The 18,544-nt window shown below is 41.6% G+C and overlaps 1 protein-coding gene across 2 annotated transcripts in view; it reads left to right on the top strand.

Annotated features, from left to right (window-relative positions):
- Positions 1-18,544, top strand: part of CPVL (carboxypeptidase vitellogenic like) — a gene marked incomplete at its 5' end in the record, with an annotated part of 100,962 nt that overhangs the window by 23,581 nt on the left and 58,837 nt on the right. For both annotated transcript variants that reach the window (XM_082846271.1, XM_082846272.1), the window contains 4 exons: positions 1,978-2,092; positions 3,079-3,137; positions 4,547-4,626; positions 9,906-9,972. In XM_082846271.1, the coding sequence (XP_082702397.1) occupies positions 1,978-2,092; positions 3,079-3,137; positions 4,547-4,626; positions 9,906-9,972 (321 nt within the window). The remainder of the gene's footprint in view (positions 1-1,977; positions 2,093-3,078; positions 3,138-4,546; positions 4,627-9,905; positions 9,973-18,544) is intronic.

Raw genomic sequence — 18,544 nt, 5'->3', positions numbered from 1 at the left:
TATTTAGTCCTCCCAACCACCACATGGCATAGGTACTATCATTGATCCCCATTTTACAGGTGGGGAAACTGAGGTCCACAGGACTTAGGCAACTTGCCTAAAGTCACACAGCTAGTGGCCCAGATTGGAATCCAGTTTGGAACAAGAGCTCACAAGACTTATCCATTACACTGTGCTGACACTTGGAGCTACAGCCCTGATCTGAGTTCCCAGTCTGACTCTGGGCTCCAACTTTTTCTACCTGCTTCCTTAGTTATAATAATCATTCGTGCTTAATGTGCTTTTTATCATGCATTAGGTTTTGCTCCAAGGGCTTTACAAATATTATATTATCTCATTTAATTCCTTAACACTGGAGAGTGGATCCCAGGTGGCCCCTCCTAGGCAGGCTTTTCTCCAGCTCACAGCTGTTCTGACCGCTGCCACTCTTTCAGCCCGCTCCCTTGGCCCCTCCCCAAAGCTGCCAAAGGACTCTGTAGATATTTGGTGACTAGATAAGAGAAATCCCTCTGTCCCTGCTGTTTTCATGGTTAGAACCCTGTAAGATCAGCTCTTCTTCCAGGTTCTTGGCTGTGGGTCCCAGATCCCCTCCCCTTGAGTTCGTCTTGCCTTCTGCCCACGGCCTTCTCACATCATCCAGATGGATGAGCCAATCCACTTTGACCTTCTAATGCAACACTGATTTGTCTCTGTGTGACTGGGCTAAGTAAGAGGTTGCAGGATTTCATTCTGGGCTGAAGCAGTAGGATCCTTTCTTGCCAGACCTGACTGACTGCACATCAGATGAGCCATGACATCCAATGAGGACTCACTATCGGGTTCTGCTTTGAGCCTTGTGGAGACCAAGTGGAGCTTCTTTCAGTTTGCTCCCAAGGCTTCACGTAGGGCCAGGCAACCTCCATGCTCACTGCTCTCCCACCCAGTTCTTCTCTGTCTTGAGGATTTCTTCCATGTACAATATCATTCCCTGGCTCTCCTTGTGGCTGGATCCTTCTCAGCTTCCACGTCTCAATTTCACTCTCAGGATCTCACTGAGAACTTCCCTGATCACTGTGTCCAAAGGAAATGCCTCTTTCTTTGCCCTCACTCGCTCTTTTAACATCACCCTTATTTCCTCTCCACACTCTTTAATCCTCGTATTTATTCATTCATTTACTGTCAGTATTTCCAATGAAATGTCAGCTTGAAGAGGGCAAGGAATTGTCTTTTTCACTCACTGCTCTGCTAGGACCTCCTCCTAGCGTGGTGCCGACCCCTGCGAGGTGCTGCGTGAAAGAAGTAAAGACCACTCTGTCATCAGGGGTGATGGTGTTGACCACTACCAGTGGCTCATTTCCAGCATCCCAACCCTGCCAGTGACCTTTCCTTATTTACATCAGTCACATCTCCTAAATAAATCCATACCTTGTTCAGGGTTTTGTTGCTATTGTTTGCATGGACTAGATGACTCAGGGCCTCTCTCTGTTCTTCTCAGTTTCATCATGTTGAATGAAGTTCCTGTTATCTCCGTGGTCACCTTCTCTGTAAATAAAATCAGAAAGGCAATTTGGGCTCTCAGTGAAAGGGGAAAATTGTCACTGAGGAGGATGGATTCTTTGTTGTGCCTCTTTGGGAATATGTTGGTCAAATGGAAGAGTCCCCAGAAAGTTTAAAGAGCTTTAAAAAAATCTAACCGTGCCCTAGGCAGTACACTGGGTGTCTAGGGGCACACAAAGGCTAAGCTTCTACAATCTGTGGCTTTTATGGCCATTAGTGAGAAAAGACTTAACTGCACAAGATAGATACCGGCATATGAAACAAATACTAAATCAAAACAACAAGAGATGACAGTGGAGAGTGGTCACTGGCGTCTGAGAAGGCTTGATGAGACTTAGATGAGTCAAGGCTGTGAAAGACGGAGGGTTGGGGTAAATTTGCTTGGATGTATTCTGCAGCCTTAGTACTCTATTTAGTCACTGCGTTCTTTGTCCCTTCTAGATAGATCCGTGGAATGCTCCAGTCGTCCTCTGGCTGCAAGGAGGGCCGGGAGGCTCATCCATGTTTGGACTCTTTGTGGAACACGGACCTTATATTGTCACAAGAAACATGACCGGTAAGTGCTGCTTGGACTCTGTTTTCCCATGGAGAGTTTTTCATTTGAACCTTATATCTGCTCTAGAAATAACTTAGAGTGAACAGTGAGCCACTAGTAATAGCTTTACAGTTCCAGATTATAAAAACATAACTTTCTGGCAACATTTGTCCAAGAAGGAGGAGCCACCAGGGTGCGTGTCCTGGCCGGGCTGCTTTCTCCCTTAAAATTTGGGTGAAAGGTTCCAAGCTTTGTTCTGCCAGTCTCCTCCTGACTCAAGCAATCCGGGCTTATGAAAACAGTTGGTATTTATTAGTATTTGGGTAAGCCCTTTTGCGTAGGACAAATGGGTGGAATTATATCCCTAGTTATTCACATGAACTGAACACTGTACGGTTCCGTCACATGAATGATCGGATATCTTGGAAGCAAGATACTGAGGGCTGGGGCTGGCATGAAGGAAGGAATGGAGAAGGAACCACATCCAGCTCTAACCCAGGTTTACCTCCATCTCATTTTTTTGTTGGGGAGGGGAGACTGTTTACTTTCCCTGGGTCAGAATGTGGAGGGTGAACCAGTTTGTGACTCAGTATATTCACCTACACAATTCTGTTGAAGTTGTGGTTCTCTTCAGCATTGGATGGGAGGAAGCAGATGCTGGAGAATTGGACATTAAGGATGATTCACCCAATTGGGCAGATGGGTTTATTCCATCCCTGGTTGATGGGTGTTTCTGCATGAACCAGTTGCACGGGGTTTTGTTTCCAAAGTTCATCTTAGATGTAGAAACTCTCTGGTTCTGGGAAAAGTAAAGGAGAGGAGGGGAGAAGAAAAAGGTGCCGGTATCTGTGCCCTACTATGAGAGTATAATGCAACGTCAGAGGGACACCAAGGGTTCGCTCACCTGAAGAGGACAGGTAGGCATGTTGGGCTCCTAACCAGAGCTAGGCATTAGATGGGATGTTTTATTAATGGCCCAGTCTAAAACCTCTTCTCTGCTTTACTAGTGCGTGCCAGAGACTTTCCTTGGACCACTATATTTTCCATGCTCTACATTGATAATCCAGTGAGTATCCCCAGGGTCCTGTGAAATGGCAGTGTTGGCCTCTCTTGTCTTTTTTCTTTCATTAAGTACATTTAAGAAATAGAAAAAAATACAGATTTAATTTTTTTCTTTTTAAAATATAATTGTCTATTTAAAGAACACATTTGAAATTTAACTTTTCTAACATGTATCATTACATCCAAGTTTGGGAATTTTACTTGCTGCCTTCTCTCCTTCCCTCATTTCTAATCTTATAAAATGTCCTGATCACTGAATTATACCATCCAGGATAAGGGATTAGTTTCTTTCTCCTGATGATATGGGTTTCGCTATAGCATGGGTTATTATATAGTATGGGAAGTCCTAATCTTTCAAACTGAGTTCTAGATATAAAAAGTCAAAACTGGCCCCCGTCACTTATCACAGTGAACAGAATGCCTCATCTCAGGGGGAGCAAAAGGTAGAATTCTCCTTGGGAAGTTCTTATGAAATTAAATCCTATAAACTGCAGTATAGGAAAGTAACTTTAGGGTCAGCTTCTGCAGATTGGGAGTATCTTCTTTGTCCTCTAACTAATTCCTCTAACTTCTTTCATTTCCCAGATGGTTCAAAGATAAAACAGAAAAATAGGGAGAAAAAAGTCCAACATTCTTGCCCTGCCCCATGTTTTGTCAACCATCCTTTTTCCTAGTCTATAATACCATATTTAAATAAAAGTTTAATTAAATGTTCTGTTCTCTTGGGTGTTTGGAGAAAAAACAAAAGCAAAAATATTTACAACTGGTGTGTGTGGAGGGGGTGCATTCCTTATGTATATTATTGACCCAAAGTAAGTAGTAGCTTCTTCTATTGATTTACAGCTCAGTTGTCCATGAACTTCTAGGTATAAGGAAATATTAGTTTAAAGCTAATCTTTATTTTAAAGCCCCTTGTCTGCTGAAGGTGAAAGGGCTTAGTGGCCATTCCCATAAATAAAGAAATGGGAAAAAATAACTACACACACACACAACTATCTTTTATCTCCAGCCTAAGTTCCTTCTTAGCAGGCAGAGCAGTGCATCCTCCAGGTTTCAGAGAGGAGACAACTTGGGGTCTTTTGATACTGTAGCAGGAGCCAGGAAAGGTGAATTTCTTGTTCTTAAAGCAACATCTGGCAGGGTCCCCGCTGCAGGATCAGCACAGCTCAGTCACTGACTTCAGGGCAGAGCTTTGCGCTGCTCTTTTGTTTGGGCTTGGAGGAGGGAAGGGGGACCTAGGTGACATGCAGCATCCTCCTGTGAGGACGGCTGAGTGCATGTGGGTGATGGCAAAAATCTGAGGTCAAAGTCATGGCCTTTGGAATAAGATTGATTTCCTTCCCAGGTGATATCTCTCAGCAGGACATGTGTTTCTCTATGTTTATACCTGCTTATTATTTATTTCACCTTCAGGTGGGCACAGGCTTCAGTTTTACTGAACATCTCCAGGGATATGCAGTGGATGAGGACGATGTGGCACGAGACTTATACAGGTAAAAGGCCCTGACTCTTTCAGCCTTCTTCAGACCAAACGTTTTTCTATTTCAACAGGAAAATTCTTCCAGTAGTAGAAGTATTATTATTATTATTATTTTTTTTTTTTTTTTGCGGTATGCGGGCCTCTCACTGTTGTGGCCTCTCCCGTTGCGGAGCACAGGCTCAGCGGCCATGGCTCACGGGCCCAGCCGCTCCGCAGCATGTGGGATCTTCCCGGACCGGGGCACGAACCCGTGTCCCCTGCATCGGCAGGCGGACTCTCAACCACTGAGCCACCAGGGAAGCCCTAGAAGTATTATTGATTGGTCTTCATAGTCCATTTCCTGAAGATCTTTTAAGAATACTTCTATGTGAGGTGTGTGTGTGCGCGCACACACACACGGCCTATTTTCCACCTTATTACATTATCATTGATAAGTATGAAAGTAGAGAAAGTAGCAAGAAGAACTGACATCTTAAGGCATAATTTTAATTTTGTAAACATAGCTTTTGAAAAACAATGGAAACAGAGCAGAATTGTTCAACCAAAGATGATTTTCCAACCTTTCACCTAGATGCCTAAGAGGTTTCTGCTTGCTTTCCAACATTATATTGAACTTCGTTCTTGCCAGGAAACAACATCTTGGATGTTTGTTTGTTTTCTTTCCCAGGATTCCTCCTTTTGTGGCCTTCACAAAATGCATTTTTTTACTCTTGTGTTTCTCCTTCATGCCTTTTCCAGGCTGAAAGCTCAGCTTGTTAGCGAGTCTCTTACTTTTCCCTTCATATTACAAAATTATTCTTTTACTAAAAAAGAAATTAAAGAAAATGTGACGTTGTAAGCCTGATCAAACAGTATACGTATAATGTCTTCCTTTCTTTTTCTTACATTCATTATAGCTATTTTTTAGTACTTGTTTTTAAAGTAAGTGACCTTTCTTATTCGGTCACATTTTTTTTTTCAGTCTGTAAATTATTACTAGAGACCAAGTCCTGGATTCTTTCAGATCACTAGGGCACCCCTTTACGCATTGTAATAATTTACTAAAAGAATCCTAGTGGCCAGGAAGAGTTAACTAGCTCCTTTACCCTGCCCCCCACTTTTACCAAACACTCATTCTGCTAATTACTTGGTGAGCAAACCCAACCAGTCCCCAAAGTGAAAGTGAATCTAATAGGAGTCAAGAGTTTTTTGATCTCTGACAAAAGCTTTCCGTTTTATTCTTCTTTCTCCCCAAGGCCAATGGCTGGGAGGGGTGGGAGTGGGGGAGAGGAAGGAAGAACTTCCGGCCTCTCTCCCAGAGATTTTTCTCTCTTCTCTGCTGCCCCAGAAAATGATATGGTTGTTGTCTGTCTTGCACACTTTCATCTGCCACATGTCCCATTATTTTAACACTTGCATTCAGTTTCTAGGCGGGCTGGATAGGACGCACACTTCTGCTTCCAGATACAATGAATGGGTCCTGGGGGCAGATCAGCCAGATCCTGACAGGGGTCTCTTCCCTGCCCGCAGCTCAGGTACCTCCTTTTTCCCGCCACAGACATGATCCTGCCGGCTGTCTTTCACAAGTTTACTCAAGTGCCATGTCTTTCTCATTTAGCACTGACTGTGAGCTCTCATTTTTCAGATTGGAAACCTACTTCTCCCCCATACCCTCCTCCTACTCCAACCCTCTTTTGGCTTAAATCCAAACAACCTCAGTTGTTTAACTAGCAAACACCCTGAGGGCGGAGGGTCTGTATTAAAGAAATGCATCAGACCCTCTAAGCCGGAGTCTTGCACCCTTGCCCTTCCTTTTCTGGCTCTCTTACCCCTCCCCCAGAGATGGTCACAGCTTCCAGTTGACCCTCTGAGTGGATATTTACTGCTGACATGTGGTTCATCTCCTCTTGCAAGACATGTAAAGAGAACCTATTTCAAAGCATCCATTGTTTATAGCTGTTTTAGTTCTTTTTGCTTCAGGCTCTTAGAACTGGAAAGTAGTTAATCAAGAGTAGTGCAGAAAACTGATTTCAGCTGTTTCCTTTATGGTTTGCACTATTTGTTTCCCTTTGTGACTAGAGTCTTCTCTCCAGCTGTCCAGATGGGTGTTTGGAATAAGAAGGTCGCTTTGAAACCTATAAATTGTCTACTATTGGTTTAAAGAGTAGAACATTCTTTTTCTCCCTTTGAAAACCATCTTTCTTTTTTTCTGAAAATCCAATTCCTTTTCACTATTATTAGTGCACGGCTGTAAGGAGACTCCTAAAGACATTTGACATTCACATTTAGGCTGCTTTTCTTTGTGTTTGGAAGTGAAACTTTTTCACTAACAAGATGTTTAAATTTTTTTTTTTTTTCTATTTGGAATGTGTTTAGGACCACAATGCCTCTCTGGTTTAGAAAAATATATAAATTTCCTAAAGAATAATAAATTTTCTAACTGGAGTAGACCAGCTGGTGCCACTCTCCCTCTACCACTAATTTTTTTTTTTTTTTTTGTGGTACGCGGGCCTCTCACTGCTGTGGCCTCTCCCGTTGCAGAGCACAGCCTCCGGACGCGCAGGCTCAGCAGCTGTGGCTCATGGGCCCAGCCACTCCACGGCATGTACCACTGTTTTTTGATTGCCTACTATGTGCCCGACATGGTTCCTGGTGCTGCTGACACAGTAGTAAGCAAGCTCCCCAGTCCCCACTCTCCCAGTGTGCCTGAAGTTGTCTTCTTAGCAGCCAGACGGAAATGCTGCTATTCTATTCCACGTATTGGTTTGCATGGGAGATAGTATGTATTGCTAAACAAAGCTTCATGGCAGTATGACTATGAAACAGTTTCATATATTTAATTAGAACAATACTGCGTGATGGGTGCAGGCAGAGATCATGGCCTGGCCATACTAGGAGTGGAATGAATGAATGCAGAGGACGGCTCCTGATCTAATGCAACAGAACGAAACCACCGAGATTCTTGTTGCTGTGCTTCTTTCAGCCTGTCAGCAACAAAAGCTACACCTTGTTTGGCTTTTGTTGGTACGGAGCTTCTGCTGAGATTATTTTAACCTCAGTTCTCCTGGATGTCTTGTATTTACTATGACCCTGACTCCACTAGAGCTGACCGAAGTCCAAGGTTGTCTTTGGATCTCTAATGCGTTATCATTTACGTCTATCTTCTCTGCCCTGAACCCATCTTCCCTTTTAAAAAAATTATCTGAGGGGTATTTTCTCCTACTCATTCACCCTTGCAATCTGTGTTTCATCCTATTGTCCTTTAATGTACCTTTCTGCCACCACGTAGCCTTTGACTAAGATTTGACTCAAATTGACAAGGCCTTGGCACAATGCCAGCAAGCTCGTCAAATGGAAACACCTGGAAGAGGCATGCCTTGTGTGCCATGTGGCGCTTGTGCCTGAGTAAATGCATGGAGTGCACGGCACACACATGTGCATGTATTATGCCTTACGTATTTTGGCATTTCTACTTCTAAAATTTGCAATTTTATGTGAGCATTATTCTAGATATTATTTTGAAACAACCCTTCACCACATAATGGTATAGTCCTTGATGAAAACACAGTTCAATGAGCAAATGATATATGTACGTGCAACTTACTAAATTTATCTATTTTATTCTTCGTTCCCATTTAAGAAAGACCTACTAAGGCCTTGCTATGATTAGCCAAATTTTTGTTCATATCCTACTGTGAAATTAAATCTCTGTGATAGCTTCCTCAAGTGGGACCTTGCCTTGGAAACTTCAGCTAGATAATCCTGCTTTTTCAGGCTGGAAGCAACCTAGGAGATTATCTCCTTCAGCTAAGATTGTCAGATAAAATACAGAATGCCCAGTTAAATTTGAATTTCAGATGAACAACGAATAATGTTTTAATCTATGTATGTCGCATGAAATATTTGGAACATATTAATACTGAAACATTATTTGTTGTTTATCTGAAACTCAAATTTAATTGTACATCTTTTGTTTCTATTTGCTAAATCTAGCAGCCCTGACAATCCTCCGACAAATTCTTTAAGGAAATAAGCTTTAAGCTAAAGCACAAGGCTTAGTTCAGATTTACTATATTAAAATGTCTATTGCCATTCCAACTAGCAGGCAGAGAGAAAGGCAAGCAGTTTTTAGCCTGAAGTTTGGAGAGGGAAGGCTGGAGAATAAACTCCTATTTTTATATCAGCTCTAAAGCTAGCTCATTGCCAGCACAAACATGGACGCTGTATAATGCAGCTTCCCAGATTTAGTTGCTACAAAGATTTTAGTTACCATAAATAATAAACAGAGAAATAAACTGAAACTCTACAGTAGAGTTTAATGGTGGGTTTTTATGAAGCCTTTGAAAATTAAGTATTTCCAGGATCACGGTGATTGTAATGACCCAGTTTTGCCTCTGGGTGACCCTTGAACTTTCTCTTTCTCCTGGTTTTGCAGGGCCTCCTTGCCTTTCATGTTCACTGGCTGGTTTACGGCTTTTAGTCCCTCAGCAGGAAACTGGAACAGAAACCCTGCCTAGCTTCTCAGGCATTGCAATCTGGGTCAAAACATTCATAAAGCTTCTGAGTTTCACAAGTTTTTGTTTCCTTTCTGAAAGATTTTGTTCAAGTAGATAATGATTCAATAATCCACCCTTTTCTTGCTTATTATAAAATAATTTCTGGAGGCTGTTTAAATCTATTTCAGCTTACCAAGGTGGCTGTTGGCATTCTTTCCTAAATGTGATTCTTTTGACCCTGGAGGCCACTGTGCATTTACTTCAATGTCTGTGACCATTTGGTGGTTTTCCCTTAGACTACAGTCATTTTACACCTTTTGTGTTCTTTGGTTATTAAAACACTGAAATGCTGGGAGCCCCGTTAGAATATAGAAATGTTCAGCTTCCCCACAGAGAGAGGTTGGTAAGCAACTAAGGTTCCCATTACCTCACCGCAACCCGAGATTAATGGGGTCATAAGGTTTGCAGAACTAACTCCACAAATTGCTAAGTAATAGGTGAAAGCCTGTAGCACTTTGCTCAAGGGTCCCCTCAACAGGTGGGTGATCCAAGTTGGTAACCCAGGGAATTGGAAACCTTCCCAGAGTGTTGATGTTCACTTGTCTCAACTTTGAGTATCACAGAGTAAGCCCACAAGTATTCTTCTAACCATCCACAGAGTATGGAGTGTTATGCACATGAGACGTTGAAAAAATGCCTACAGGAACTTATAGCATAATAGTATCTTAACTCAAATGTGAAGCCTATTGTCCAAGGGTGAGATTGTGTAGCATAGCATGATTCCGTGTGATTTTTATTGTTGTTCTTCTTTTTGCAGTGCACTTACTCAGTTTTTCCAGTTGTTCTCTGACTATAAAGACAATGACTTTTATGCCACTGGGGAGGTGAGTTGAAGTCATGTTTTCTTGCATGCTTCCAACATCTTCAGGACTGAAATATATTATGACACTTGTGGTTTATTCATTCAGTATATACACACACACACATCAATATTAATTCAGCCCATATAAAAAATTCTCCAATTATCCCGCAGATGTCCTCCATAGCATAGTTTTAAAAATTCAGTGCCCAATAAAGATTCATATATCACAGTGGGTTGTCATGTCTCAGTACCATGTCTTTGTTGGTGTTGTTGTCAGTTGTGATGATGATTATCCAGAGTCTAGACAAGGTGCCTTGTAGAATGTCCCATTTCTGACTTTGTCTGACTCTTTTCCAATGCTTAGATTCACTGAAAACATTTGGCAAGAACACTACATAGAAGATGTTGTTTACTTTCTATTCAATCACATCAGAAGGCATATAACATCTTTGTTCCATTACTGGTCACTTAGTCAAGATGGTATCTGCCAGATCTCACCATTGAAAAGGTACCATTTTCCCTTTGAAATTAATAAATAATCTGAGACCATGTGAACATCTGTTTCCCCCAACACACACACCAAATATGTCACCAAGTAGTTTTAGCATCCACTGATGATTCCTGTCTGAATCAGTTATTATACTGGGGGTTATAAAATGGTGATTTTTCTGATCTATCTTCCTTTAGATATCATCTGGCATTCTTCTGTAGAGAACATCTTTCCTTCTTCCTCTTCTCTGATATGTACTTTAAAAATATCACTGGGGACTCATGGATTGTAAATTCTGTTTGCTGTGTTAAATTTTATTGATATCTTTATTGTTTTTGATGCTTGTATTTTCCTATATTTGGTCAATGGGAACCCTTCAGGCTGGCTCCTGTGTCCTTTTGACACATTGTCCCCGTTTGTTCCCGTCAGCCTTTGAGCATTTCCTTGCTCTTTGGCACAAATTAGTTATAAGTTATAGGATTATCTTGTACTTTCCCTGCCCTAGCAGGGAATTAATTCTGTTTTTTTCCAGGGTGATTATGTTACAATTTAATGAACAGTTCATTTGCATATGTTGGTTTCAATCTTAAGGTTTGCTATTTTTCATCCTTTTAAATTTAAGGTTATTTTAAAAATGTATAGCAGCCAATATTTTGAGAACACAAAAATTCTTAGGTGCTAGGAGTACAGTTGTGAACAAAACAGAAAAATTCCCTGCATTCGTACATTCCAGAGGTGAAAGCAGTGATAATGAAAGAAAGAAATATGTACCAGATGGTCAGGCAGCGATATGTCTGAAAAAGATGTCATGAAAAAGATAAGCAGGGTGAGGGCTGGAGAGTGATGGAAGTGTTATTTTGGATAAGATTGTCAGAGAAAGTCTCTTCGGTAAGGAGACAATTGAGCAGATTCCTGAGTGACGTAGTGGAGTGGTCTCTGCAATATCTGTGAGAAGAGCTTTCCTGGAAGAAGGAACAGCAAATGCAAAGACTCTGAGGTAGGGACAGGCTTGGTGCACTCAAGGAGAAGCATTGAGCCACTGTAGAAGGAGCTTAGATGGGGGAGGCAGGCTGATCGTGTAGGGCCCTGTTGCTCATGGCAGAGTGGTTAGACTTTATTCTAAGTGTAATGGGAAACCATCGAAGGGTTCAGTGTTCCCTGAAACAGTATTGAGAATCAAATTCAATTCAGTTCAACACACATATATTGAGTATGTACTATGTTTGAGGCTTTGGACAAGTATTAGAAAGTCAATGATTAAGACATTAACTCTACTGTAAATCTGAGTCTAACCATACAGAATGAAGAGTACAGTTGGAGAAGTAGCTGTAAAGACAAATAGTGTAAGGTGAGCAAATAGCTACCTCTCAATATGGGATCCTCAGGAAAAGTCAAACAGAGGAGACAGCAATTAAATTGGATTTTGAAGGATAAATATGGGTGTATTAGTCAAGGCTCTTTTGCTTGCAAGTGACAGAAACCCTATTCAAAGTGTCTTAAGTAAAACAGGGGAGTGAATTGTTGGCATCAGGTGTGGCTGGATCTGGTTGCTCAAACCTTATCAGGATCTTGTCTCACGTTCTCTCCATCTATTCACTTGGCTTTGCACTTCACTGATTTCATTCTCAGATAAGTTCTTTTCACCTGTGCCCTTGACTCTCCAACCCACTCCAGAGCTCTAGGTATAGCCTACCAGCTCAACTTCTCTTTCCCAATAATTCCACCATATACCTGAATCTCATTATCCATTTGAATCCCATGGCCATTCTAGAACTAATAACTGGAGTCAGGGGGATGGAGGAAGTGACACTCCTGTCATTTTGGTAGCAACCCTGGAAAACACCCAGTTCTCCACCACCAACAGAAGAGTGATCTGCTTAGTGTGTAATTCCTCGTCTTGCAAATAATGTGACAATGTTGTTAACCATCATGTTGAACTTTCGGCAAAGCTACCAAATACCAAATGAAAAATTTGACTTGTCTATCTCATGTCTGCCTGGTGGTTTCATGCATGTAGTTTCTGAATGTGTGTGGCAAAGGACAATTTTCTTTTTATATTCTCTGCTGCCAGGATGAATACTTTTAAGGAAACCTGTGCCTTCCAAGTGATGAAGGAAGACGGGAATGAGGGCAGGCAGAGCCTGAGATGGAGATGCACTTGCCAGGCAGCAGCATCTTCATGAGAACCACACAAGATACATTAAATCTGGGGGCACATCTTTTTCTAAAAGGTAGAGCACTAAATAATGCCTTGATGGTTTATTATTGGCAGAATGCTGTGTTTCTCTAGTCTATTTTGTCCCACCTGGTCTTTCTGTTTTAAGGCTAGAAGGCAGAATGGAGAAGTGGAAGGAATTCTGGATTAATAATCAGGAGACTTGAGGTTCATTGCTGGCTTTGCCTCTCTCTGGATGATTCCAGACAAGTTCTGTGACCTCTCTGGGCCTCTGCTTTTCATCTTACAATCAGAAGGGTTGGTTTTTAAATTAGATCACTTCCGGGGATATTTTACTTTACTGGATACTCAACTGTAGTTACCTAGACGTACTCTTAAAGCATCTGTATACAATTGCAGTTTTAACATAATACCAACCCACCCTCCCTGTGTCTGCCGCCATAAAAAATGTTGTAATAGATTTTTCAAGAAAGGGAAATCTTTTCTCTTGTGAACTCTTAATTTCCTGAACAAATAATGCCGCTAGATTTGTAGAATTGTTCTTGGAAAACAAATGCATAAACTCAGAAATGGTTTTCTGCTTTTGATTGCAAAGGTACTAGACCTAAATATCCTCCACATTTGTGTGCTATGAATGAGGGTAGCCTGGTGCTCAAAGGGGCTGGAACAGCTGTTCAGCGCCCTAACTTTGGTGTAAGGGAGTCTGGAAGTAATAACAGTACCTACTGCATGGGGTTGTTTTGAGCATTTAATTAGATAATCCTCCTCAAATATTTAGCAGAGTGACTGGCTGTGGTGAGTACCCAGCATATGATGACTATTATTACCATTCATGTTGAAAAGCTGGATTAAAATGTTATGGCTCCAAAGCATATGGCCTAATGCATGTAAACAGGGGCTGAGATGTTTACAAGGCTCTGCTCACTTGTTCTTGGGGTATGGCATTGTCTCCCCTCTTATTTTGAAATCATCTTTAAAAGAAATTGTTTGCTCCATCAGAAAATGATGGTGGAGCTTAGAAGTTTTGGATGGTAGCAAAATGTGTGGGGACCGATCCAGGCCCTTCGCCCCTGCCGTGTGGACCACGCGAGGCCACAGCAAGGCATAGTGCAGACCTGCAGTTGGGGCAGCGGAGAAGGAAGAACTGCTTTGTCTCCTTCCCTTCTCTCCATTTCTGCCCAGAACACCAACTGGAATTAATTTTCTCTAAAGAGAGACAAATGTGTCTATAAATCACCCTCCTCAAGGCATGAAAAAAATGTACTTCAAAAAGAGGAACAAGCTGCATTTCATTCATATCATTAACTTTCTTCCTAAGTGTCATCCTTTCCGAGCCAGTAACTATTAGTGAGATTGCTCTTTTTCTTGAGGTACAGACACTCTTTAGGATCCACTCAAGTGTATGTGGGCCCAGCTAAAACTTAAAGCACAACAGCCTTGGCGCTGGAAGGCAGGGAGGTGACGGTAGGGAGGGGTCTGCCCACTGGCCTCTGAGCCTGTGGCTTTCTGTCCACTCATGGGAAAGATTTAGCGTGTAGAGGCGTTTGTGCCAATGGGTGGGAGCACTTCCAAACTGGCAGGGCATGTGGTTAAAACTGGGCATCTCCCGATCAGCAGGAGAGGCCTACTTTCCTTAGAAGCAGTTTTGCAACCGTGATTAATTCTAAGGCTGAATCTGAGGCAAAACGTTGAAGCTATTTAAAAATTAGTGAGCTTAATAGGATACTTTATCTTCATCTCCATGAGTGAAGTCCTGCTGGGCTCACAGAGTCTGACTTCTTTATTGAAATCATCATGGTCCTGGGTTCTGGTGGCAGGCTCCCAGGAGGTGAGAGCCAGGTTTGTTTCATTTGTTTCATACAATACCAGGCACAGTGTTGAATGGATGTTATAGAGTGGCTTCACACAAGGCATTTGCCAGATAAAATAAAAATGTCAATGATATTTCTCTTTGGCTGTTTTACATCTCTTTTCATGGCTCTTCTCTCCCTGTACTGCACCCCAGGCCCTGGGAACCTCCTTTCTACTCCCTTATTTTCCAGGGTCATCCAGTGCCCTGCCTGCCACCCAAGGCCTTCCTTTCCTTGGCTGTGCTGTGCTCAGGTTCTATTTCTCCCATGCTTCTTCCATCCCCATCATGATTGTACTGTTTCTCTCCCCCATTCTGACTTGTTACCAGCTCACTATCCATTAGAGAGAATCTGATCAATTAAATGTACTTCCAACATACTTGTCCTTGAATAGAGGACAGAGCCTAAGCCATAGAAAGATACTTGTAATAGGGGAACTTCACGCACTGACATACCTGTGAAGGGGTGGGAAGGGAGAACTACCCTAACTATAGGCCTATAATTGTTTTATGTAGGCCATACCTTTATCTTATTAGTCCAGGCTTATGATCATTAAATTTGGTGATTAGAAGGATGCCTTCAAACGTATCTAGTCCCCTTGTTTTATTTGTAGATCTTATCTGAGAATGTTTATTGAGAGTGGATCATATGACAGGCATGATGCTAAGCAGTGTTTCGTGCATTACCTTGTTTAATCGTCACAGCTGCCTTATGAAGCAGGCACTGTTATTATCATCCCCATTTTACAGTTGAGATGACTGAGGCTTAGAGAGGTCATGTAGGCTTTACAAGCTCACCCAGCCAAGACTGGAACCTAAGCAGCCAGACTCCATCACCCAAAGACTGTAGTCACAGGATGGGCTAAGGATGGTAACCCGCTTCGTGAAGATGCTCTCTGGAGCCTGGCTCCTCAAAACTGCACTGTTTCCAAGACTTGCCTTTTCCCACAGAATAGATCCACTGTCTGTAGAAGGGAGTCGGACATCCCTTACATATTTTGTACAGAATCTCTAAGGGTTACTAACCTTATACAAACAGAAAAGAAGTTCTCTAGCTTCTTGGATATTTCTGTCTTTTGATCATCAAGTTTTATGGAGTAAATGGAAGTTTCAAGTGATATAAAGGCTTGAAGTCCTTAGAATGTAATTCTTTCTCCAAGCTTGGAACTTGCTGAATATGACTAGATGACATTTGAGCTGGTTTAACTCTTGAGCTCATGACAGATGTCTATTTTCAGTTATGTTCCTCTGACTTGCCAATATTTTCTTTTAGAATTGAAAACGGATTTGTGACTATTTAATGAATTTAATATTAGAAAAGTCAAGGTTTACGCTGCAACCTGGAGAACTGAACAGGGGCATATGGAAATGTTTGCAAAATTGGGCCTCGGGCTTTTGGATAGCGTATCTAAGTCAAATCAACACATATTTGCTGATTCTCTGGTTACGTGGAAAAGACTATGAGTAAATCAGACGTCAATATAAGCTTTGTCTGAAGTGAGCTACTATGCTAGACCAAGTGGCATGGCGACACAAATAGTACCCAATTGGATGAGATGTCTAGGCTGGGGACCAGAAATGCTAAATTATATCTATTACGCAGCTTCAACCTTCTGAGTTCTATCTATAGTGAGCAAGTGAAGGACTCAGTTTGTTGACTGTGGCCCAGTATATTCACACTCTTCATTTAAAAGTCAAATTAACTGTAATCTCTAAACAAAAGGGTTTATTCATCTGTTCAAGTCACCTGGCTTCAAGCTGGGTATGAATTTCTCCAAAACTGGCACTGAAGTTAGAGTTGGGGGGAGGCGAGGTACATCCTTTTCACGTATGTTTGTCACTGATGGAATTAATTTTTAAAGAAGCATCATCTCAAAACGAAATAAGAACATATTTGAAAGGCCGTACATACTTTTGCATAAATTTATGTGACTAAAAGTTGGATACACATCAAAATGTTTTTCTCATATGTGTATTCCTGTAGATTCTACATTTCTTTTTAAGCTCATAGTCAAGAGAAATAGATGTTTAGATAAAGTCATATTCTCGTTAGAAGCCTTTTTTTTTTTTAAATCACAGCAGTGTGGTCTTGAAATTAGATGACACATGGTCTAGCAATGTCTAAGAAGTTGTAGAGATTACCACAATACCAAAGCTCCAGTTTTCTCCATTCATTAATTTTCTGAACTGGCCGTGTTAAGGCCACACCTCTTCTCTCCTCAGAAGCAATAATGGTGCCAAGTGAAGTAAGATTCTACCCCAAGGCTAGATGAAGTCAGGGTCACCCTAGTTTAATCCTGTCCTCTTGGCTGCTGTGTCCTGTGTGACTCCGTTAAACTTAGGCTTTTCACCAAGTTTTGTAGTTTTCAATGTGTGTATAAAATTCTCTTCAAAGCATATCCCCCTATTCACTCTGGCCACCCCTGTACATGGGGCTGGTTCCACCATAGTCTGTGTTTGGGGACAGCTAGAGGACATGACACCGATGTGACTCTCTCCAGAAGGGCAGCCCACCTGGTTTCCTCCCGGAAGACATGGAAGAGTTCTCACCAGCCCCGAAGTGAACTCTTCAGAGACGTTCATTCTAGCTGGAGTGGCTGGGGGTTTGGGGGCAGAGCAGGGAAACAGGCATAGAATGACCCTGACCATCCTTGACATGCCATTGCCGAGGATGACAACTCCCTTCTTCCACTTCCAGGCAGAGGTGAGGGCCAATGAATAGTGACACTTGGTAACCAGGTTCAAAGGCCATTGCTCATTATCACTGATAAAGGTTCTGCGAGTTTTACCATAAAAGGTATATTTAGAAGCAAGTCAGAGAGTGAATGTAGCTGCATCTACTTTTTTTTTTTTAAACTAAACTTCAGTAAGAAATGCAGACGACTAAGAGTAGCTTAAACAATAGTAACTGCTAACATATGTGATATTTCTGTAAGAGGACATTGTTTCCATTATAATATTATTCTCTGACACGGTTTTGTTTCTTCTGGAGGAGCTGATTGAAGCTTGACTTTCGATATGGATTTTTTGACTCCCTTAAAAGTAACCGGGTGGCAGGGGTACAGTAAGTCGGCTGTGAATGTTGTTGAAACATGTAAGAAGGGAGAGATTCAGATGGAATACACAGTTACAAGTTTCTTTAAGTCCAGTTTCATTTTGCTTTTACACATCTGGATAATTAACCAAGTATTACATTCTCTCTAGACTATTTTTACAAGTACAATATGCTCCTAACGTGATTTCCATTAGGCTGTTCCAAACATCATGTAAGAACACAGAAAGATTGCAAACCAAGATTCAAAAACACTATTCAACTCTGATGTTGAGACCTTTTTTCTCTCATGGGGGAAATAAAAGTTTGAGAGCTGAATTCTGAGATCCTTCTGATGTCAGAGGAAAACTGGAGGTTTACTGCTTCTTTAAGCTCCAAATACAAGCACATACAAACATACCCTAATGGCTCTGGCCCTTCTTGTCAGAGGTGAGCTCAAAATACGGTCACCGTGGGGCAAAGGAGCCATACAAGAATAGTGTTGGAAATTGCAGCTTCTTTAAATATTGGAAAGGAATAATTACTAAGGGCAAACTAAAATCCTGACGTGTTGATTGCTAATCTAGTTTGAATTATTATGTTAGTTAAATATATTTGTCTGACTGAGTTCCTCACTTGAAGGTCACTGCTGAATTCTAAAATTGTATGTGTTCAAACAGTTTCTGGACACACTTTTCCTCTTTCCTTTTATAATTGCTTTGATGCTGTTCAGAGCTTGTTTGAGGCCAGTGTCTGATCTGAGGGTAGAAGGTTAGCGTTAATTCACAGACTTCAGGAACTTCGTTGGCCAGCTGCTGACCACATTGGTGAACCCCAGCTAGAGATCAGAGAAACCACAGGGCTGATAGTTGTGGTTGTCATTGCTTTAGTTGTTGTTATGGGCAGAACTCAGAACAAAAGAAACAAGAGTTCATAAAATTACAGGATCACAATTATAAGTCCTAAGGGCCGTATAGTCCATTTCTGATCCATCAGACAACCACACCTAACTTCTCCCCCCAGAGTCTGACATTCTATTCTATTTAAA

This window comes from Leucopleurus acutus (genome assembly GCF_964270905.1).
Source record: "Leucopleurus acutus genome assembly, chromosome: 9".
In the NCBI taxonomy this organism is placed as follows: domain Eukaryota; kingdom Metazoa; phylum Chordata; class Mammalia; order Artiodactyla; family Delphinidae; genus Leucopleurus; species Leucopleurus acutus.
This window is presented reverse-complemented; position numbering and strand designations above follow the sequence as displayed.